The 25,489-nt window shown below is 44.0% G+C and overlaps 1 protein-coding gene across 1 annotated transcript in view; it reads right to left on the reverse strand.

The window, feature by feature from the left end:
- LOC309569002 (uncharacterized protein) overlaps positions 1-25,489 on the reverse strand; it is a gene marked incomplete at its 3' end in the record, with an annotated part of 112,617 nt that overhangs the window by 67,322 nt on the left and 19,806 nt on the right. Inside the window, exons 5-7 of the mRNA XM_082274763.1 lie at positions 15,032-15,110; positions 7,184-7,270; positions 2,235-2,313 (exon numbers count right to left, since the gene is read on the reverse strand). Coding sequence (XP_082130889.1) covers positions 2,235-2,313; positions 7,184-7,270; positions 15,032-15,110 — 245 coding nt within the window. The remainder of the gene's footprint in view (positions 1-2,234; positions 2,314-7,183; positions 7,271-15,031; positions 15,111-25,489) is intronic.

Here is a 25,489-nt window from a genome sequence, read left to right on the forward strand (position 1 = left end):
AAAATTTTATTTCTAATTTAACAGATTAGCAGAGGAATAAATAATTGTCTTATTGATATACATCTCCAGACATAGGGAAAATAGAAATATCACCATCAATAAAAATCTTAGTTAGGTCTAGACATGTGCAGTTCTTTTCACTCCAAATAAATATTAATTTTTGTTATTTGGAGATTTGGATTTATCCGAATCCCTGAATTACAGTACAAATGAATTTTACTGAATTCTCCAAATAACGAAAAACAAAATTTGTCTGAATTTCCGAAATAAGAATTGAAATTTGACATAAATTTCACATTGAATTCCATTTGAATTTGAAGTGTAAACATAATGCTGAAATCACAGGCTGTGCGTTATCAGTGCCCAATTTCACTATAATGCTGCTTTTGTTTAGCCAGAGGGGATTTAACCACTTCAGCTCCGGATGGTTTTACCCCCTTAATGACCAGGCCATTTTTTGCAATTGGGCACTGCTTTCGTTAACTAACAATTGCGCGGTCGTGCGACGCTGTACCCAAATACAATCAATGTCCTTTTTTTCCCACAGATAGAGCTTTCTTTTGGTAGTATTTGATCACCTCTGCGGTTTTTAGATTTTGCGCTATAAACAAAAAAAAGAGCGACAATTTTGAAAATAAAAACACAATATTTTTTACTTTCTGCTATATAACATTCCCAATAAAAAATTTTTAAAAAATCTATTTTTTTTTATTATTTTTGGCCAATTTGTATTCTGCTACATATTTTTGGTAAAAAAAAATCCTAAAAAATGTAGAATAGTTGGTTTGCCCAAAAGTTATAGCATTTACAAACTACGGGAACGATTTATGGACTTTTTATTTATTTATTTTTTTTGCTAGTAAGGGTCCATTCACACTAGCGCGACTTGGTCACCTGACAAGTTGCAGTGGGTCGCTCGCCATTGAGTAGTACAGGACCCATTCTAATAGGAGCGACACAATTATATGAAGTCCGTGCAAGTCGCGCGGAGGTCGCGGTGCATGCTGTGCACCGCGACTTCACAGGTCGCCCCACCAAGTCGCGTCGCCGCAGTCTGAACGGGGTCTCATCAGCAATTTTTATCGTGACTGCGACATTGCGGCAGACAGATCGGACACCTAACTGACATTGATTACATTTTATGGGGACCAGTGACATTAATACAGTGATAAGTGCTAAATAATATGCACTGTTACTGTATAAATGACACTGGCAGGGAAGAGGTTAACACTGGGGGTGATCAAGGGGTTAAATGTGCTCCCTTTTGTGCTTACTAACTGTGTGGGCAGGGGGTGGGGTGGGGGAGAGAGAGACCGGTGAGCTTAGCTGAATCACACAATCTTTCCCTGCCTCTCTGACAGGAGAGCCGCCTGCTTTGTTTACATAGGAAGGCGGCTCTTCTGTCATTCTAGCCGAAGATCCACAGCAGAGTGCGTTTACACCTGACCGCCCATAGAGCAAAGCGGCTTCTGTCCATATTTATTCTGCATAAACGGAGCGGCTACGGTCCTGTCATCCGCCCGCTCTGCTCTTTGGGCAGATAAATGCAGCTGGGTCGGATAAATGCAGGTTGATCAGCTCTGCTGGCTATAGCAGGCAGCACTGATCAGTGTATTCGGATGGCGGGGATCTCTGCTGTCAGAATACAATAGCTCAGTGAGAATCCATAAGTGTGCGCAGCCTATAGCATTAGGGTGTGTACCCAAATGTTTTAAAACATTAATTGGTGTCAGTAGAGCAGTGGAGTTTTCAGTAGGGCAGTGGACGGTGTCAGTATTTTTTATTTTTTATTATTTCATTCTTTATTATTTTTTACAACTATTTTTTTTAGGGCTTTGGTGTGAATCTGTGCCGCACAGGGAGATTAGGGTGTGCCCAGGCACACCAGGCACACCCCCTGCGCATGCCTATGTGAGAATCATTCCCCCATTCACCCCCAATGTGTAGATGGGGGGAATCTGGTTCCATTTTATTTCATTGAACAAAAAAAAAAAAAAAAAATGACCCATTTATGGCCAGCTTAAAAACACTTTACTCCTTGGAAAATGAATTTGAATGCAGCCTCTCTTTTTATAAACGTTATATTTATTTAATACAACATTTTATAGAAATACATTATTTACATATTTATTGAAGAGTCATTTATTTACAAAAAAAAAAAAAAATGAAAAAAGGCTTTACAACAGGCGCAGCAATTATTAGGAATTATTTTTTCCACGTTTTATTCGGTTGACTTCTGAATGGGATGACCTCTTCATACTCCGAATAGGATGTGTGAAGTGGTGGCCTGTTCCTGGCTCGGTTATCTTGTGGCTGCAAGGTATGGCAAGGTGTGAATTATTTAAATTAAAATAAATCTAATAATAGCAGCAGGAGAAGATGAGAGACGTATCATTTATACATAAATACATTCATTTAACATAACATTTATCATTATTTTAGTGATTAATTACTGACAGGTCTGAGATAATAATAAATAAATAAATATGGCATCGCCTGCTCTTCACTTGATTTGAATGGGACGGTGGTTTATCCTTCTAGATCATGGGTGTCAAATTAAACTTCACCATGGGCCACATCAGCAGTATGGCTGCCCTAAAAGGGCTCGTTTGTATCTGTTAGGGATCGACCAATATAGTTTTTTCATTGCCAATACCGATATCGATCTTTTGGTCATCGCGTATCGGTATCGGCTGATATTGGCCGATATAACATTTTTTTTTTTACTTGACAGGTACTCTTGTGGAGGGATCCGGGGGTCCTCCTCTGCCCCTCCTCTGCACTTAACCACCTTGGCGGTAATCCCGAGCGTGACTCGGGGTTGATTTTTTTCTATCAGGAGCGGTAACCCCGAGTCACACTCGGGGTGGATGTGCAGAGAGCGCAGCGGTGTCTCTTACCTTATCCTGGCGATCCAGCGATGATCTCTCATTGCCAGAGATGTATAGTAACGAAGTAGAACTACTTAAGTACTGTACTTAAGTACCGAAATGCGGTATCTGTACTTTCCTAGAGTAGAATTTTTTTCTCCTACTTCTACTTTTACTTCACTACATTTTTTCGATGATTTTGATACTTCTACTCAAGTATTTTTTTTTTGTGCTGCATAGTTACTCGTTACTTTTAAAAAAATTACCACTGCCAGAACAGTAAATGGCAGGTTGCATAAAGCTCAAAAAAATGTGTATAATGTCATTTGTAAATCAGCGCATACGAAAATAAAGGCTGTGTATAATAAAAGCTGCTATACCAAATCTTTCCAATAAAAAGAAAATATGAAACAAACAAATAAATGGTGCTACAGCGCTTAAAGTGCATCAAGAAACTACTAACAAACACAGGTTAATCATTTGAATAAATCATTTGAAATAATAAAAACAATATGATGTTCATACTTTTGACTTCTTTCTTTAATAACTACATAACACAGTACTTGTACTTCTACTTTCAGTACTTGAGTAGAAATTTTTTTTCAAAACTACTGGTACTTTTTACTTTTAGTACTTAAGTAGCAAATTTTTTGAAAAAACTACTTGCAATACTTAAGTAAAAAAAATGTTGAATACTTTAGTACTTCTACTTAAGTAACTTTTTCTGCGAGCACTTCCACTTCTACTCAAGTAATTTTTTGATCGAGCACTTGTACTTTTACTCAAGTAGAAATTTCGAGTACTTTATACAAGTCTGCTCATTGCTGAGATCGCCAGCCGAGAGTCCCGCCGCTCCTCCGTCCTCCGTCGGTGTGATCACTTCCTAGTTCCATTCCCTGCAGCAGCAATGCTTCATGGGAGCGGAACTAGGGAGGGAAATTAAAAAAAAAAAAAAAACGTTGCACAAAACACAAACACATAACACATTTTATATTATATATATATATATATGCATATATATATATATATATATATATATATATATATATATATATATATATATATATATATATATATATATATATGCATATATATATATATATATATATATATATATGCATATATATATATATATATATATATATATATATATATATATATATATACATATATATATATATATATATATACATATATATATATATATATATATATATATATATATATATATATATACCGGTATATATATATATATATATATATATATATATACACACACACACACATATATATATATATATATATAATATATATATAAAATTATATTATTGATTCAATTATAATTCATGCGTTATATATTACATATATATATATATATATATATATATATATACACACACACACATATATATATATATATATATATATATATATATATATATATATATATATAATGCATGAATTATAATCTAATCAATAATATAATTTTATTATATATATTATATATTAAATAATAAAATTATATTATTGATTATAATTCATGCGTTTGTGTTTCAAATTGATCACATCTGGGATGTCTACTAGAGTCTTGTTTTGGTCAGGTTTAAGTCAGTAATTACTAAGAATTGTAGGCCTATAATACATAACGCCAAATTTCCATGAAAAGAATTGTACCGCTTTTGGTATGTAATTCCTGACAGAATCATACCGCCAGGGAGGTTAAAAGCATTCAAAACGCCAAGTTTGGCTGTTTTGAATGCTGTCCTTTTTTTGAATCTGGTGCCGAGTTCCCGGAAGTGATGTCATGACATCACTTCTGGGTTTTTGCATGGAGACCCGATCAGAGCCGAATGCGACTTTGATCGGGTCTTCTCTTCGGCGGCCATGCAGGCTGGTTGCTGGGGTCTCCCGGTGGGCGAGCTGCGGAAAGCGGTGGGAGGGGGGGGGTGTGAAGGACGCGACGCCTCAGCCCTGTTCCTTTGTGCTGTGTGAAGGGGGTGTGTCCCTTCTTTCCAATCAGCTCTCAGAGCTCTCCTCAGTGAGCTCTGCAGAGTGTAAAGTCCAAAGAGTGTTTTTATCTTGATGCATTCTATACATTAACGGCGGCAGGAGGGGGGGGGGCGGGGACGTGAAGGACGTGACGCCTCAGCCCTGTTCCTTTGTGCTGTGTGAAGGGGGTGTGTCCCTTCCCTCCAATCAGCTCTCGGAGCTCTCCTCAGTGAGCTCTGCAGAGTGTAAAGTCAAAAGATTTTTTTTATCTTGATGCATTCTATACATTAACTTCCCTAGCGGTATTCCCGAGTGTGGCTCGGGGTTAATATTTAGTGCCAAAAGCGGTAACCCTGAGCCACACTCGGGATTACCCCAGAATGATACTCACCTTCCCCTGCGATCCCCCGCCGTCCTCCCCAGCCTTCCTCTAGCCGTCCTCCCGCTGCGTGTTCGGAAAATTGATCGTGTTGACGCGTTTTGGCTATGGAGCCTTCATCAAAGCACACATATTTGATCTTGTTTTGCTATAAATAAGAGTTTTTAGATCAAATATGTGTGCTTTGATGAAGGCTCCATAGCCAAAACGCGTCAGAATATAGTCTGTAACTGTGTACCCATGTAGCAAATAAAGTACTTTTGTTTAATAGAATCCGAGTTGCCAACCTTCCTGATTCAACAGTTTAGTGTCACTTATATTTTATGGTAAACTGTCCCCAACCCAGGACTAATATGATGGACATCTCTGATACTCGAACAAAAACATGCTAGGGCTGTTTTCTTTGAAAACTTTTTGCCCTCAGTGTGCCGAAAAATCAGATGTGTACTAATCCCCGTCCTCAGCCCTGATGCCAACCAAGCAGGCAGTGGCCAAGGAGATCTGCATTAACAGTATTTGGAAATTAGGTGGGGTCTCTCCAGCCCCTGCCAGGACTTTGGCTATCAGGGCTGGGGACAAAGAGCAGTTCCATGTATCTGGAGCCAAGAGACTCCATAGCTTCAGAAATGATTATACATAAAAGATTTGTTTCAGCACATCAAGGGCAAACAAAAAATGCTTATGTGAGTTATTTAACTAGACATGTTCCTTTAACCACTTAAGGACCGCCCGCCGCAGTTATACTGTGGCAGGCAGCCCCTCCTGCGTGAACCGACGTAGGTATACATCGGTCATGCCTGTAAGTAGGGGGCCTAGCGCCTGCCGCTGGCGGCGAGCTCCCACCCCCACTCGGCAGCAGGGACTCAGATGCACGGGTCAGGTGGCTCCGATTGCTGCCTGACACCCGCAATCGCTCCCCGCTGAGAGAGAAGAACGGTCAGCTGTTGTAAACACATTATACTGCGGCAGGCAGCCGCTCCTGCGCGAACCGACGTAGGTATACATCGGTCATGCCTGCAGCTAGGGGGCCTAGCGCCCGCCGCTGGTGGCGTGCTCCCACCCCCACTCGTCAGTGGGGACTCAGATGCACAGGGCAGGCTGACTCCCGCGATCGCTCCCCGCTGAGAGAGAAGAACGGTCGGCTGTTGTAAACACAGCTGACCGTTCTTCTCCCTGGAATGATCACAGAGCGCCTGTGATCCTTCTATGTAGGAACACAGATCTCTGTGATCATTTCACAAGCCATGCCCCCCCACAGTTAGAATCACTCCCCTAGGCTCACATTTAACTCCTTGATCACCCACAGTATTAACTCCTTCCTTGCCAGCCTGCCAGTGTCATTATTACAGTGACAGTGCATGTCAGTTATGGGTCTGATCTGTCGCAGTCCCACTAAAAATAACAGATCGCCGCCATTACTAGTAAAAAAAAAAAAAAACAATAAAAATGACATAAATTTTTACCGTAGTTAGTAGACGAGATAACTTTTGCAGAAACCACTCAAAATACGTTGCTTGCAAATTTTTTTTACCAAAAATATGTAGCAGAAAACAAATTGGCCTAAAATGTTAAAAAATGTAGATTTTTAATTTTTTTGGGGGAATGTTATATAGCAGAATGTGAAAAATATTGTTTTTTTTTTTCCAGAATTGTCGCTCTTTTTTTTGTTTTATAGCACAAAAAATAAAAATCGCACAGGTGATCAAATACCACCAAAAGAAACTCTATTTGTGGGGAAAAAAGGACATCAATTTTCATTGGGTACAGCGTCACACGACCGCGCAATTGTCCGGTAAAATAACGCAGTGCTGAATCGCAAAATAGGGCCTGGTCATTAGGGGGGCAAATCCTTCCGGTGCAGAAGTGGTTAAACAGGCATGGGTTAGTGACAAGGACTGATTAAACAATATAAGTACAATAATTTTGGCTGTTAGGAAGTTGTTACCTGTAGTTGTTCATAGTCCGGACATCTGTTGTCTGTCTGCAATGCTGCATAAGGACTTTCAGAGACAGATGTTGGATTATGGGGCACCTAGACATTTTAGAATAAGGATTATTAGACTGCAATTGTATCATTTTATTCATTTTGGCTCTGCCATCAAGATTCTAAGTATATGCAAAAGGACAGGAGGGGACTCAGTGACAGTAGGAAAAGCAAACACCAAAGGGCGCCAACTAAGTCTAGTATTAAAAGAGAAGTATGGCATTTTTTTTTCTTTTTGGAGAATTATACCTACCTAGTTGGATGCAGCATCGGTTCGATGCTGCATCGGTCCCCCCGGTACCTCTGCACTGAGAACCAAGTGATCGAACACCACCAATCGCTCAGTTCTGACCGCTCCCTGAGCAGAGAGCCAGTGACTGTCAGTCAGTGACTCTCTGCTCTGCCCTCTTCTTGCTCTTGAGCGCTGAGGTTCTCAGCAGCTCACTGAGAGGCTTATCTGGGTGTCAGTCCAGGCTATTAACTATTAACATAGTTGGTGTGAGCATCCCTTAATGCAGCCGTTCCCACGGAGCTGTTCTATAGCCCCCATCCTTCTTTACATTGTTACTGCTATTTGGCTGCGGTGGCTCCCCACGACCTAGTTGAGGCTGTCTGATATACTGATGAGTCTCTAGACGGAGTGTGTCAAGCATACACAGACACCATAGTCTCTAGGCCCGGTGTATACTCTCTATGTATTTTCAATCGCATTTTGATCTATTAAGGATCTTCTTTCTATACACCTGCCCTTTTGAGATACCGTCTAGATTGATAGAGCAAATTTGACACACTGTCATTTTTTCATGAAATGTAGATGTATGATTTTGAGTTCATTTTGGTGATAATTGACCATGCATGGCTTTCTTGGTTAATGCTTCTCTTAGTATCTCTGGTTATATGTAGATTATTTGGTGTGGCTCTGGGGCAGGCAATAGTGGTGATATATATAAATTTTTTTCATTGATCGTTGAGTAGTATCATAGTCCAGTTCCAGCTTTGAATAACTTAAAGTATGGCATTTATGCTAGGAGAATCCCTAGATGCGGAAATCAGGGCTACCTTTGACACTACCAAAGATACGGAACCCTATGGGGTTTTAAAAAATCTGTTCAGGGACCACAAGAAGTTACTTGTTAGGTCCCTCAACAGAAAATGGGATGTATTGTCTTTGGAATCGTACATAACACAAGGTATTATACCAAGAGGTTTGCGTGAAAGAGTCATTCCAGCTAGGCACTTACACACAGAACGTTTTCTGGATAAGTGGAAAGCAGAATGCATTGCCCATGGTATTAGGGTCATGGCGTTAATAGTGGAGGAAGAAAAAATACAATTGGAAGAATTTCAGGAAGAAACGAAAAATATATTAGATAAACTAGAACCACATAAAGAACTGGAAGAATTCCAGAAGTTAAATGATAATCTCAAAAAAGAAATAGAGAGAACCCAAAAAAATCTAAAAAGTGTTAAGCAGTCCAAATTCCAACGAGATTTGGACGATTGGGCCCGGGGGGAAATCTTTGACCTAGCTTCCAAAAACAGACGGAATAGGTCAAGAAGAAGAGGAGGGAGCTATAGGAATAACTCTAGCTATGAATCCATGCCCTCAGGAAGTGATGATGATGATCGATCGGTCACTTTTTTAAGGGAAGGTATGGCGGAGGATGTCACTCCGCCTACCACTCCCAAAGGAATCTTGAAGAAGGGCCCCAAAAAAGGCAAAGGAGGCAAAGAAAAAGAAAGAGACAAACCAGGAGACCAAGGGAATGTCTGGGAACAACGAACCAGACCACGGAACCGACGATAACGAGTAGTTCCAATCAGTCTATCAATCAGGAAGAGGTTTCCCTTCCTCCAACTGCCAGTCCCCTTGACTCAAAAATTATTAACTTGTCCAATTTTGTACTAAATGAATTCCATATCTCCGTCCTCACTAAGGGCCTTTCTTTCTCTCCAACCTCATGCATGGATCACTTCGAGGTATATAAAGACTTGTGTCTTTACCTCAGAAAGGTCTATTACAGACTAGTGCATGAGGGTAGTGCTGTCACTCCACATAAATTACAATCAAATGCAAAAGAAGAGGAAGCCCTGTCAGCCTTAGAGTCACTTCTGGATGAAGCGGGTGAGTTCTCGGAGGAGGATGAGGTCCCTCAAGATGTTGACAAGCTGAGAAAGAGCAACATCAGTATACGTTCCACCACTATGCCTAAATTTTGTACTAACAAGTGGCTAAACTCTTTCTTAATACTTGTGGAAGAAGACCTTAAATTAGTTGACTGGGACTCACTCTCCTCCGATAACCTAACACGCGATGAAAGAAAAGCTTTACGCGACCTTAAAGAAGCAAGTGATTTGATTATCAAGAAAAGTGACAAAGGGGGAAATGTTGTGTTGCTTACAGTTGATAACTATGAAAAAGAAGCTCTACGTCTTCTATCGGACAAAGCCACCTACAAAAAACTTTCTTCTAATCCACTACCAGAATTGGTACGTGGTATTAATGAAAAACTAGGGTTTGCCCATGAAGCAGGATTGATTAGCACGAGGGAGAAAAAATATCTGCAGGTGGAGGAGTATAACATACCCACATTTTATATCATACCAAAAATACACAAAAATCCAGTGGACCCCCCGGGCAGACCCATTGTGTCTGCCTGTGGGGGTCCACTGGATAGGATTGGTAAATATCTCGACTCACTGATCAAGGATCTTGTCCTGGACCTTCCCTCGTATGTGAGAGATACGGGGGACGTCTTGGGCAAGATCAAGGACCTTGAGTTTGCCACGGACATCCTACTTGTAGGTATTGATGTGGAGTCTCTTTACACCTCTATCCCCCACCCCTGGGGTTTACTCTCAGTCTATCATTTTTTGGAACAACAATTTCCCCTAAAAGGTTCACAGAACGAATTCCTTCTGGAATTACTTGAATATTCGTTACTGAACAATGTCTTCCAGTTCTCCAACCACTTTTACCAACAAATTAGAGGCACGGCCATGGGAGCCCCATGGGCCCCTTCCTACGCCTGCCTACATTTAGGAATGTGGGAGGAGGAAGTGGTGTACACCTCGTCTATGTACCTCAGCCATGCCCTAACCTGGCTGAGGTACATAGACGATGTGCTCATGATTTGGAATGGTACACCACTCCAGCTGGAGCAGTTTATGTCAGAACTCAATGCCAATTCACGCAATATTCGATTGACCCATATTGCGGACAGGAGAACTATCTCCTTCCTCGACCTAAAGGTTGAGCTCAGGGAAGGCAAACTAGTCACCACCACATATCGAAAACCAACGGCTGCCAATACCCTTCTTAGGGCTGACAGTCACCATCCAGCCAGCCAAAAAATGGGGATCCCAGTGGGACAATTTACTCGTATTAAACGTAATTGTTCACTCGATGATGATTATATCCGTGAATCTAAAGAGCTATATGCAAGGTTCCGTGAGCGAGGTTATTCACACCGAGTGATCAGGAGAGCTAGGAAAAAAGCTGCAGTCAAGGATAGAGATAGTTTACTGACCCAAAAAAAACCAAAGTCGGAAAATCCTAATTTGCCGCGTTTGATCACCAAATACGGGTGTCATTGGGATAAAGTGAAACAAATACTTCAATCACATTGGCATATATTGCAGAAAAATGAACAACTGAAAAATATAGTGGGTCCGCGACCACTTCTGACGGCCAAAAGGGCCACAAATCTCAATGACCACCTGGTACGCTCCGAGTTCACACGTACCCCTAAAACCAACTGGCTTACCGAATTGAAACCCTTAAAGGGGATGTACCCATGTGGTCACTGTCAGATCTGTGGCCATGTAACTAAAACTCAGGTCTACACTGATTCTACAGCAAAGGTCATCTATGGCATTGAGTCCTTCATAAACTGTTCCACCTCCAGGGTACTGTATATCATCACGTGCCCATGCCACAAAATGTACGTAGGAAAGACCAAAAGGCAACTACGCATTAGAATAGGAGAACACCTCAAAAGTGTGCGTCTCAAGGAAGATACTCCCATCGGCACACACTTTGCCGAGAAGCATAATAGTGACCCTTCAGGTCTGAAAGTAATAGGCTTCTGGGCTCTTAAGATATCTTCTAGGAGAGGAGACTTTGATAAAGTCCTGTTAAAAGAGGAGAAGGCCTGGATATTTAGACTCCAGACTTTGGTACCCCTAGGCCTAAACACAGAAATGAGTCTTCGTATCTTTCTGGAACCATAACATCTAGGTATTGTTGAAGGATAGGTGGACTAGGCTTGTTTAGGGAATTAGGAACTCGATAGGTGGAAAGATCAGCTTGGGAAAATCCAACTATGGGAGAATAGAGCCCCAATATGGCATAGATAAAATGGGGAATATGACCACTTGATTACTGACTTTTTCACGTGACATCATTCTTGTTGCCCGTGAAACAAGTTGAAGTATATATTATATTTCTAACCTTATGCGGGCCCTTCCCTTTTCTTTTTATTGAGTTACTAGGTTATTAATGCCCTGGTCGATTTTGCTTATCATACCATTATTGGCACTAATTCCCTTTATCTATGAAAATAGTCCTGTAGGTCCTTACAATAGTATTTGATGATGCTTATTATAGCATCATTAATTATTTTCTTCCCTCTATAAATTTATGAATGAACTCCACCTATATAGTTACCTTCTATAAATTAACCTAAATGAGATGGTTAAAACATCTCCTTGTATATGCTAAAAATGCCAGGCTGTGGTTTTGACCTGAACTTCGTTTCAAATCCCATATGAAGACATTTTTAATTTCAAGTACTTTTTAGCATATCTATTTGAGTCAATCTTGGGAATAGTCGCGGTGTTATTCAGTAAATGAAGCCTAACTACAGCAGCAAAATTTGCATTAAGTGACTTAACTGGCTTAAAGTAATCCCACCATATCGCTATACCTTTGTTGACCCTGCCTAAACAGTTATGCTAAGTCAAGTCCCCGAGCCACAACAATACTAGCCAGTTAATATGAAATAATTAGCATTACCTGTTTTTAACCACAAGATGGTGCTACACCATCCGGTCTTTTAATTACATAGGAAGCAGTATTGAGGAATGTCTGTTGTGCTGTCACCTGTCTGCACTTACCAATCAGGCTACCCCCTTTATATTGATCTTCCGTACTAACCAATGACGTCCTGAAGAAGCGTGCGTCACGCACGCGAAACGCGTTGACGTCACACGCCGGCCGCACAACACCCGGAAGTGCCACTGATGCGTTCCAGCTCCTGTGAATGGCGTAATAAGTCCGCGACGTATGGTACATGCTGCCTCCTCGTGGAACCCTGATAGCGGAACGAAAACTTTGGGCCTTCATGTTCACTTCACCCACGGAGGGGTCACAGCGGTCTCCCGTCTTTGAGCAGCTCTTTTCAGCCTGGAGAACTTACGGTGAGCCACAGTTGATTTGGAACAAAAAGGGGGATAGAGAAAGGGCAGTGAACACCGGCAGGTCTGGGCTAAATAACTAGTTGATACCCACATCTCTGTGGTCGACTAAATGTCTATTACTATGTTATCATACCAGACACAGCCCTGAAGTGGTGTGAGCCTGCGCAGTTAGCAAACAATACTGCGTCTCTCCCCTAGCTCCCGTATTTGGTTCTTAATAAGGAGAGACTTTCATTGTGGCAAGGTGATCATGCTGGCCTGATCCCGTTACCCCTATAATCAAAGTGAACTTCCTTTGTCACCCACTAGGAGTCATTTATTACTATTCAGTTTAAATGCACTGAAATTACATCCAGCTCGTCAGCAATGACACACAGACATTCCTCCAACTGCATTCCAGTCTTTGAGGACTTCAATTGAAGCAGCAAAGTCCCAAAAAATATTATCATAATCTATATGAGTTCAAGAATGACACATATTGTTTTTGAATGAAAATTACTGGTTTTTCCTATTTTTTCATCCCCTTTTTGAATTTTGAACTTCTGAACTCCAACCTTATCCAGGGACTTGGTTTATTAGTAGCTTGCTGACCAATTAGGCATATATTATATGCAATGTGTGTACCACACCGTAATGACAAATCCAGTTCAAGTGACTAAGTTTTCACTTTGTGGTGCAATTTTTTCCATTGTGGCATGCCGACCAACAGACTCATAACAGAGCAGCATCCATAGATTCCGTTTAGGAACGTATGCAGCCTGTATGTTATTCTGTTGGTCAGTACCTCCGGAGCGTATGTGTGGCCGGCTTGGTGTGTGTGAGTCATTGTTTTATGTTGATTGTCATGTTTGTTGTATATTTTCACCATTGATACCTTTATATTTTGTACACTGTTCCCCCATAGGGGGCATTTTAGACACTGTGTCTTTTTTGCTCTTCAATAAAGATTTTTTCAAATTAACATAGTTGGTGTGAGCATCCCTTAATGCAGCCGTTCCCACGGAGCTGTTCTATAGCCCCCATCCTTCTTTACATTGTTACTGCTATTTGGCTGCGGTGGCTCCCCACGACCTAGTTGAGGCTGTCTGATATACTGATGAGTCTCTAGACGGAGTGTGTCAAGCATACACAGACACCATAGTCTCTAGGCCCGGTGTATACTCTCTATGTATTGTCAGTCCAGGCACCTGGCGGATCCCAACTTACATTGTCGTGATGACGCGGTGCCTGGACTGACATCTGTGACATCAGCAGAGAGAGGACTTCAGTCCGCTTCTGCTGAAAAAGGGTCACATGCAGGGGTGCAAATACAGGGGTCACAATTGCAACCGGGCCCCATGCTCCAGGGCGCCTGTGCGGCTCCCCTGTACACCTGGATAGGAGGAGGGCGGGGGCAGCATGTAGAGAAATCACTGTCCTCCTTTTTCCTCCTGTAGCTGCAGGAGGAAAATGGAGGAGATTGGTTCCTCTGTATCCGGCCCCGCCACTCCTCCTATCCAGTTCACTTGTGTTCTGCTGTCTCTGGGCCCCTGTGTGCTCCCCTGGTCCCCCCCCCCCCACTGTGTGCTGACCCCCCCCCCACTGTGCTCCCTCCCCTCTCCTGCCGGCTGCTGCAGGGGATGCGTAACAATAGAGAACCAGGAAGGGGTCGGTAAATATGTAATTTACCAACTCCTTTCTTTTCTGAATGGACAGAGTCATAGTCAGTGACATTGTAAAAAAAATAAAATAAAATGACAAAAAATAATACAATTAAAATAACAAAAAATAAAAACTACTGACACCAGTGGGTGAACTTCCAGGATCACAAAGGTCACACTTGCAACCGGGCCCTGGCATTCCACCAAATGGCAGGAAAGGGGCCCACTGCAGAAATTGTGAAAGGGTCCCGCTGTGGGACTGTAATAAAGGGCCCCGCAATGAGATTAAAGGGCCCCAGGATCAGTGGGAAGAGCCCCAGGCTTGAGGGAAAGGGCAACGGCCGGGGGTCTTCATGGTTTCTTGCACCAGGGCCCTGAAAGTTCTAGTTATGCCTCTGGTCACAGGAGTGCAGAATGAACTGCAGAGAGTGGTGTCAGTAGGGCAGTGGATGGTGTCAGTAGTTTTTATTTGTATTATTTTAGTTTTTATTATTTTTTACAATTTTTTTTTTTGGTTAAATATCAGGGGTTTAAACAGGGGGAATCTGCGCCCCACAGGATGATTAGCGTGCGCACGCCTATGTTTATCGGCTTCTTGGTCAGCCTATGTAAAGACTTTATCTCGTTTTGTTTTTTTCAAGAACTTTGTCACCTTTGCACCATTATTCAATATTGATCGCATGGCTTTAAGTTTAAGTAATTGAAGAAAACCTGCAAAAAGTAAATTATTAAAAAAACAAATGCTGACCATAACATTCATGTAGACATTGGTATATCTGGAGTCTTCTTCAGTTGCTGGATTTGGTGGCCTTGAAGCTCTTTTTCTTCTGTAAAAAAGAAATTTGATTTTGTATTCAATATAATACAGATATCTGCAGATATGTGCTAATCTTGTACAATTTGTGCGCAAAACTGGTTAGCATGGCTTGGGTTTGGACATCATTGGATACTACACTGGTGGGGTGCATTGCCTATGCAGGAGTAAGCAACAAGTGCACCATCATTCCCTTCCCAGCATCATATAGTCAAATTTTCTTTGATCCCTCACAAGGTGTAGAAATGACTGTGATGTCATAGCTGACAATGAGCTGTGGGTCCTCCCCATGTGACATCACTAGTGCTCAGCGATTGGCCCTGCACTGTCACATGCCTCTATCATACATGGAAGTACCTCCACACAGCTTAACAGAGCAGCAGGAGAGCAAAGAAAGGTTGAGTTAGCGCTACAAGGAGTGAGAGGGTTAAAGTGAACCTTCTGCCTTGACCTGCATTGGTAAAATACTCTAAAAAATTTTACTCATAAATTGTTGGGGGCTCATGGCTGGAGTGTGTACTCCAAAGGCATCAATCCATGAACAAAATTAGCCAGCACCCCGGTACATTCCAAGCTCCAAATACTTTTTTAGGCTACTTTAAAAAGAACAGCATAACACAGCTAACATGTTTCGGCCATGCGGCCTTCTTCAAAACATATTTAAAGGAGGCCACATGGCTGAAACGTGGTAACTGTATTTTGCCTCTTTTAAATGTAGCCTAATAAAGTATTTGGAAATTGGAAGGTACCGGGTTTCTGGCTAATTTTCTTTATGGATTGATGGGTAAAAAGAGGTTTGGTTTAAAGGAAGTCATTATTGAGGAAGCATAGGGGCCACTGCTGACTTCAGATTTTCAAATATCAGTTTCCTGATCCAGTGGTTTCTAAGGCCCCTTTCAGATTGGCGTTCTGATCAGGTCTGCTTGTTGTTTTTCCAGGCGAACCTGATCAGAACGTCCATTCATCCCTATGGACAAGGAGGGAGTAAACGAACCTGTGTCTGTTTATACCCGGCTACCTCTGGGTCCAATCAGGGCCGAATGAGAGGTCTCTGTCCTCTTCTACTAAGGTGAAGTGGATTGCAGGTAGTTGGGTGTAAATGGACAGCGGAGTCCGCTTACTTCCAGGCCCCCATAGAACAGAGTGCGCTCTGCCCGTGTCTGCTCTGCAGATACTGAGCAGACACTGATGTGTCTTCTGCCTCCTCTGCTCCAATCAGATCTTCTGCTGATTGGAACAGAATTTGCTTGTGTGAAAGGGGCTTAACGTGGTTGAAAAGCATGAAGGTTTTTTACCTTCATGCATTAATGCATGAAGGTAAAGAAACCTTCTGTGTGTTGCTCTTCCCATAGCCCCCATAATACACACCTGAGCCCCCTTTTACCTTCATGCATTTAATGCATGAAGGTAAAAAAAAATTTCTGTGTGTTGCTCTTCACATAGCCCCCATAATACATACCTGAGCCCCCTCTTGATCCAGCGATGTGCGCAAGAGCCTCTGCTTTCCTGGGACTCCCTCTCCTCATTTGCTCTTCCCATAGCACCCATAATACACACCTGAGCCCCCTTTTACCTTCATGCATTCAATGCATGAAGGTAAAGAAACCTTTTGTGTGTTGCTCTTCCCATAGCCCCCATAATACACACCTGAGCCCCCTTTTACCTTCATGCATTCAATGCATGAAGGTAAAGAAACCTTTTGTGTGTTGCTCTTCCCATAGCCCCATAATACTCCCTTGAGCCCCCTCTTGATCCAGCGATGTGCGCAAGAGCCTCGGCTTTCCTGGGACTCCCTCTCCTCATTTGCTCTTCCCATAGCCCCCATAATACACACCTGAGCCCCCTTTTATCTTCATGCATTCAATGCATGAAGGTAAAGAAACCTTCTGTGGGCCATACATGTGCACAGTTTAATATCCTCTGCATTTTGTTATTGTTCATGTATACTATTTCCTCAATAAAAATTTATTTTCAAAAAAAAAAAAAGAAACCTTCTGTGTGTTGCTCTTCCCATAGCCCCATAATACATACCTGAGCCCCCTCTTGATCCAGCGATGTGCGCAAGAGCCTCTGCTTTCCTGGGACTCCCTCTCCTCATTTGCTCTTCCCATAGCACCCATAATACACACCTGAGCCCCCTTTTACCTTCATGCATTCAATGCATGAAGGTAAAGAAACCTTTTGTGTGTTGCTCTTCCCATAGCCCCCATAATACACACCTGAGCCCCCTTTTACCTTCATGCATTCAATGCATGAAGGTAAAGAAACCTTCTGTGTGTTGCTCTTCCCATAGCCCCATAATACTCCCTTGAGCCCCCTCTTGATCCAGCAATGTGCGCAAGAGCCTCGGCTTTCCTGGGACTTCCTCTCCTCATTTGCTCTTCCCATAGCCCCCATAATACACACCTGAGCCCCCTTTTACCTTCCTGCATTCAATGCATGAAGGTAAAGAAACCTTCTGTGTGTTGCTCTTCACATAGCCCCCATAATACACACCTGAGCCCCCTTTTTATCTTCATGCATTCAATGCATGAAGGTAAAGAAACCTTCTGTGTATTGCTCTTCCCATAGCCCCATAATACTCCCTTGAGCCCCCACTCGATCCAGCAATGTGCGCAAGAGCCTCAGCTTTCCTGGGACTCCCTCTTCTCATTGGCTGAGACAGCAGTATGAGAGGGAGCTGTCAATCGCAGCAGTGAGAAGAGAGCGGGGGGCAGGGCCGAGCGAGCACACACCAGTGCCCCCATAGCAAGTCACTGGCTATTGGGTGCACTGTTCAAGGGGAAGGAGCCAGAGCGCCGATGCGGGACCTGAGAGGAGGAGGATTGGGGCTGCTCTGTGCAAAACCGTTACACAGAGCAGGTAAGTCTGACATGATTATTTTTTCTTTTTTCAAGCTGAAACTTTAATACCACTTTAAGTTATTGACTGGGAATAAATATGCAGACACGGAGTTCTTACTTCTCTTTGACTTTAAGAAGGCCAAAACATGGGGGGCGTGGCCGGCGCGGGACCTTGATGGCAGCTTGATCCCTCGCTCCGGCTCCAGGGCTCCGCATCCAGCGACATCCGCACACCTACAAGCGGCATCCAGCCTTCTTTTTTACCGGGCAGCATCGCCCTATCACTCCTGCACCTGCAGCCATGACCGGGAAGCGCAAAAACAAGAAGGGACCGAAGAAACTGACGGCCTTCTTCCCGCCGCCATCCCGGAGCGGCCGACAAGATGGCGCCGGCGGCTCGGGCCTTGCCGTTCCGGAGAGACAGCGGGAGCACTATTCGGATCTGCCGGACGATCGACCTCCCTGCGATCCTCCGCAGACAGGTACTGTGTCCCCCTGCACCCCTGAGCCTTCCAGCCCTACGTGCAGCAGTCCAGCCAAATCCAAGCTCCGGCTTGATGCACAGGCACAGGCCTCATACTCAGGCCGCACCACCTCCTCTCTGCTACCAGTATCCCTGGGGGTATCTCCTATTGCCGCTTTCCCTACTGTGGGACAACCCATACTGGACACTGCCCTAAAAGATATGATGTTTGCACTCCATACCTCCTTGCAATCTGACATAGTGGCCCTGGCTAATAGATTCACTACTGAGGTCCACTCCCTTGGGGATAGAGTCCATAATGTGGAGTCCTCCATGTCTGACATGGTATCTACTGTAAATGATCTAGTTGAAGCACATGACGAACACGTATCGGAACACCAGTGGCTTAAAGCGAAAATAGCAGACCTAGAGGATCGCTCTAGGCGAAACAATTTAAAGATCCGGGGCATACCTGAATCAGTCCCGCCCGCAGAGCTACACAAATTTGCCCTGGAGGTTTTCTCCACGATTCTTCCTGGAGCTACTCCTCTGGACTTAACCATTGACCGCATACACCGGGTTCCTAAACCTCCATTTCTGCCTCAGCACACTCCCAGAGACACCCTGTTACGGGTGCACTTTTACCACATCAAGGAATCCATACTGCAAAAATCTAGATCACTGGGCCAATTTCCCGACCCATACGCCACTATACAAATATTTGCCGACCTCTCCAAGCACACTCTGGACATGAGGCGGCAGTTGTCCACTATAACGAAAGCACTCAGAAACCACAACCTTCCCTATAAATGGAAGCATCCTTCCAAAATAGTGGTAGAGAGGAACGGATCATCCCATTCCATTACCAACCTTGAGAGAGGCCTGTCACTACTACAAACATGGGGTATCATCCCCGAAGCTGCACCCCCGGCTGGGGCCAAGAAACCCCCAAGCAAGATCCCTCAGCAATGGCACACTGTGCCCCACCATAACCTGAGAGACACTTGATTATACACACCGGCTTCCGAGTCTGGTTCTTTCTGGTTACGTTTACCTTTCTTCCGCATTATTCTGGATGTCTACCAAGCAAAATGGATATACCTGGACCACCTAGCCTGCTTGGCTGATTAACTGTTTTACCCCCACCAGGAGACGGTCATATACCAATGATCTCCTTATTGTTCTTCATGCTGTTTTGTTCTACCTTTTGTCTTTTGTTTTCCCCCTTCCCATCCAGCAGGCACCCTTTTACCCATGACGATGTGACTACTGCGAAAGTCCACCTCTCCAGCTGGCACTCCAACAGGAGACCACAAACTCTTCTGCATCATCTGCAAGCTTCTGAAAACCCTATGCTCCACTTTCCACCAGTCCTTCATCTCTGCCTCCAGCCACCATCTGGTATCATCGGATCTGTGAGTAACCACACCGCACACATTCCCTTAGACCTCAATGACGGTTAAAATACTGTCACTGAATGCTAACGGCTTGAACCATCCAGCCAAGAGAGCTTCTCTGTGGCGTACAGCGTTGAGTCACAAAGCACAGATAGTCTGCGTTCAAGAGACTCACTTCCTAGACTCACATACTCCCTCTTGTGCACATAGAGATTTTCCCACCGTCTACACTGCATCTTGCCCGAAAAAGAGGAAAGGGGTATTAATAGCCGTACACAAGTCTGTGGACTTCTCCCTCCTATCCTCCATCGCTGATCCCAACGGTCGATTCCTTATATTGACGTGCCTTATAGATGGACTGCCGCTCACCATTGCTTCCATTTATGCCCCCAATGTGCACCAGTTGCGGTTCCTCAATCGCACACTCAAAACTGTTAGACGGGCTCAAAAAGGATCTCTGATACTGTGCGGAGACTTTAACTTGCCACCGGACAGGACCCTCGACTCTACCGCCAGCTCCTCTAGGCTCCAGCCCTCACTGCAAGGATTTATCCACAAGCACGACTTGTTCGACGTGTGGAGGTGTCACCACCCCTCAGACAGGACCATTCTGCTGTGCATAACTCATATGCTCGTATTGACGTGATTTTGACTGACAAGGCAATCCTACGGAGGGCAGTGGACTCCGAGATAGCTCCTATAACCTGGTCCGACCATGCCCCGATCAGTATTACCCTAACAATCTCACCTAAGACCTCCACATCTAAGCCGTGGAGGGCGAGAGCAGAAGTTCTCAAAAACCCAGATAATGCTGATAGCCTCAAACATTCAGTGCTAGAATTCTTCCAGACCAATACGGGGTCGGTATCGGAGTCCGCTGTCCTCTGGAATGCCCATAAAGCATTTAGTAGAGGTGTGTTAATACAACTGCAACATAGACTGAACAAAAAAAGGACCCAAGCAATTGATAGACTTACAAGGGAGATAGCTACGGTAGAGACTCAAAATCAATCTGCCCCCTCAATGGCCCTTAAACACCAACTTATGGCTCTTAGACAGGAACTCAGGTCCTACCTGCTAGATTCCTATGAACGTGACCTCCGTAGATCCAGGGCGAGATACTACGCCACCAGCAACAAGGCGGGCAAACTGCTTGCAGCCAAACTGAAAGGCCAGCGTACTAAAAATAGGATTAATTCCATTAACCACCCATTTACCGGAGCCAAGCTGCATGACCCCAAGGACATAGCTAACGCGTTCAGCAGCTACTACGATTCCTTGTATAATCTCCAAGCGTCCCAACCATCTTCACCCACACCGGAACTCATCAACACATTCTTAGATTCCATAGAGCTTCCTAAATTACTTCCCGCACAACTCGCACAGCTCAATCGGCCCTTTACAGTAGATGAAGTAAAAACAGCCATTGCATCACTGCCGTCCGGGAAATCTCCTGGCCCGGACGGGGTGATCAATGAGTACTACCATCTTCTCAGTGACATTCTAGCCCCGCATCTGTGCGCGGTCTTCAATGAGGCAGCACTATCGTCCTCCTTCCCCTCAGAGATGCTTACTGCCACAATTGTCACCCTTCCTAAACCCGGCAAGAATCCCGATACCCCACAAAATTTCCGCCCAATATCCTTATTAAATACGGACGTGAAAATCTATGCCAAGACGGTTGCCACTAGATTAATGACTTACATGCCACAACTTATCCACAAGGATCAGGCAGGATTCACTAAAGGCAGGCAATCTGCAGACGCCTCAAGGCGACTCATTAACATCATACACGCCGCTCATGCCTCCAGAACGCCTTCTCTGCTCCTATCTTTGGATGCAGAGAAGGCGTTTGACCGAGTACACTGGGGCTACCTGAGGGAAGTTCTCCAACGTTTTGATATAAGAGGAACCATGTTCTCCGCGATCATGGCCTTGTATGCTAATCCCTCAGCCCAGGTCCTGGTGGACAACACACTATCGGCACCATTCGCAATCACGAATGGGACGAGGCAGGGATGCCCCCTGTCTCCTCTCATTTTCAACCTGGCGATAGAACCCCTTGCCCAAAAGATCAGGTCGGACCCGCAAATTTCGGGCATCACAGCAGACTCTTTAGAACATCGCATCAGTCTCTTCGCAGACGATGTCATTCTTATGATATCGAACCCAACCACCTCCTTACCGCGCATAAAGCAAATCCTCATGGACTTTGGGGACATATCCCTGTACAAAGTCAATGAGAACAAATCTAACATCCTAGACCTGGGTGTGGATGGCATTACTAGAAACCTTATAACCCAATCCTTCCCGTACAAATGGTCTGACCAGGGCATTACCTACCTGGGAATCACACTCACTAGGACCACAGACAGCTTATTTAGAGCCAACTATGTCCCTTTTAAATTGCAACTCTCCACTGAACTCCAATCTCTCTCCAAGTTTGAACTTACTTGGTCCGGGAGACTGGCAGCCTTCAAAATGTGCACATTGCCTAAGCTGCTGTACTTGTACAGGTCCTTACCGATACCTGTACCCAAAACATACATTAGTTCCCTCCAGGTTATGCTGTCCAGATACCTCTGGCAAGGCAAACGCGCTAGATGCGCTAGATTCATACTGATGAAATCCAGGAGTGTGGGAGGTGCATCTGTGCCAAATCTGTTGGATTACTATTGGGCTACCATACTGTCACAAATGCGAACTTGGTTCCTACCGACTCCAGATACTACCTGGGGCCTGATGGAACGGGCAACGACCCCTGAAGCCAATTTGCGCACCTGGCTCTGCAGCAGGAAGCAAGGCGATCGCCTTCCCAAATATGTATCGCCGACTATTAGAGCAACAGTAGTGGCGTGGCTGCACCTCACACACACTAAATGGAAGAACACCCCGCTTATCGAAATCCCCTTTCCGGTAATGGGATTATCTCAACTAATACCAAACTTAGACCTCCATGCTTGGCGGGAATACCCCCCTATATACCTGAGTGACTTACACCACAATAGCAAGGAAAAATCATTTGAAACACTGACAGCTGAATTGCACCTAGGTAAAGGAGAATGGCTCTGTTATAACCAAATACTCTCATGCATTCGCAAAAACCCGCAGCTCCGAGCCAGAGTCCCTGTTAATGTCTGGCACTTCCTAACCACACCCCTAAGGTCCGCTAAGGGCATCTCGCTTTTTTACTCCACCTTGAGTGAGAAGGAGGTATTCACCAAAACTACCCCCCTTATAAAATGGGAACGAGATCTGGAGTGCACCTTCTCTTCATCACAGTGGAAAAAAGCCATAGTGTCGAGTCAAAAAGCCACGTTAAGCGCCTCCCTGAGAGAACTCTACCTAAAAGTGTCCCTGAGATGGTACATCACGCCGAGCGCAATAGCAAAATTTGATCCGTCAGCCCAACCCGCCTGCTGGCGGGGTTGCGGCTCTCAGGGCAATCTGTTACATATACTGTGGGCATGCCCCCCCATACTGGCACTTTGGAGGGAAGTGTTCGCCCTGATATCACGACTACTGGAGCTCCAAGTGCAGCCCTCCCCTAGTCTGGCTCTGCTCCATATCCCGATAGATAACATCCCGCTGAGGTCCCGCAAAATGGTGATTAATATACTGCTGGCAACCAAAATAAATATTACAAGGAGGTGGAAAGATCCCCAACCACCGTCTATCTCAGAGGTAATAGCCACAACCCAAACTCATAAAATGTTTGAGCTACTCATGGCACCTACTCACGATGCATATACAAGAGAAATGTCATGGTGGCAGACATGGACAGATTGGTATTCCTCCCATCTTACCTTATGATCACAGGAATGTTAGGCAATATTGTATTGTGCCACTAGATGGCACCCTAGGCCTTACTAGGTAGTATGAGAATGAAAAATAGTTTATACTGTGGTTGCTGGTTATAATGGATATTCTTATCTTCTTTTGAGTACGCTAATTTGTGTTAAGCCTGCTCCCCCTTTGTTCCCCAAATTTTTGTTCACGTGTTTCTTACTCTGTATGTTTGAAAAATCAATAAAACTATTTGAAAGAGAAGGCCAAAACATTACTGCTCAAATATGGCATTTGTATATCGTGGGGGGGGGGGGGGGGGGTGGGGTCAGTTTACCTTAGGAGGTTCAGAAGCATGAGCTAGTGTACAACTTTGATTGGGGCTTGGAGTAGCCAGGTGCCACATCCAATTTTAGGAGATTATGCAAAAATCTGAAGAAGCGAAACTTGTCTTGGGAAAACACGTAGAAATTGTGCTGATCCCACCCCAGCAATGTTTTTTTGTGACCACATAATGGTGGATCGTGTGATTATGTATGAGGGTTCTTCAAAAAGTTTCTGCGTTTTTTTAAAACTTTTTTTATTAAGCATTTCAAAGACAAAGTACTGTACATCTCACTTGTCAGCCGGCTTACCAGACAGACAAGTCACATGACACAGACATGACCAAATACTACTCCTCCCGCCATCACGAATTAAAATATAAAAGTGTGAAAAAGTTTTGAAGACCCCTTGTGTGTGTGTGTGTGTACAGTATATTCTGTATATGTGTATGTATATATATATATATATATATACTGTGTGTATATATATATATATATATATATATATATACTGTATATGATTAGCTCGGAGTGTGACATATCCCTTTTTTCGAATGAGGTCTATTGATTTAGTTGTGATTATTGTTTATGGGATTAATTCTTGATATGGTTTTAGCCCCGGTTCACACTTATGCGAGTGGGGGGTTCGCATGTAATGTCGGAGCGCACTGCTCCTTCATTACATGCGATCGGCTGTGCAGTGCGAGTTCAGCCATACACTTTGTATGGCTAAATTCGCACCGCACCCGCAGCAAACACGCACAGGGACCCTTTTTGGCAGCCGCATCAGGATCGGATCGCACAGCGGTTCACACTTGTGCGATCCGATCCTGTGCGAACTGCACGATCGCACTGCGATATGCGATCAAACTGGGGGTGTCGTTAAGATTACATTGACAACCCCAACGTATCGCATATGGCAGTGTGAACTGCCGGGGTTGCGTGTGCGATGCGGGAACAGGCTGCGGATTCGCAGCCTTCCCGCATCGCATAAGTGTGAACCGGACCTTAATGTTTATAAAAAATATTGTTTTTACATATGGGTGACTTGGTACCTTTAAAGTGCTTGTTACCCTAAAAAAAAAAAAAAAAAAGAGATCCTGTTCTCTTATAGCAGATTAAACAGCACCGTGCTCATGCTGTCTAATCTGCCTCACTCTATGCTGTAAAAAATCCTGGCTGATCCTGTCACTTCCTGTATCCCCTTCTGTGTCCTGACCACGATAATCATGGCTGCTGAGCCCTGATTACCGTGGTCCGCGTACATGCCTCCATCATCCGCAGCTCCCCTCTGTCCCCCTCACCCCCTCCCTCCCTTCCGGTCAGCTCCGTGTCTGTGTCTCTGTCTCTGCCCCCCCCCCCCACTATTAGCAGAGAATAAAATATTACCAATTGTCACTGCCAGCCCCTCTATTATATCTAAGTATACCACACTCTATAAGTGTGTTAATCAAAACGAAGTTTGTAAATACCTTTTTACAGCTAGTTTCAGGCCGGTCACGTGACCCCTGGCCTTCTCCTACTCCGATACAGGGCTACTGTGGGAGGGGCTGAGTGGCTACGTAACCTCCATGGCTAAT

Source organism: Pelophylax lessonae, assembly GCF_965119305.1.
Source record: "Pelophylax lessonae genome assembly, chromosome: 12".
Taxonomy (NCBI): Eukaryota; Metazoa; Chordata; class Amphibia; order Anura; family Ranidae; genus Pelophylax; species Pelophylax lessonae.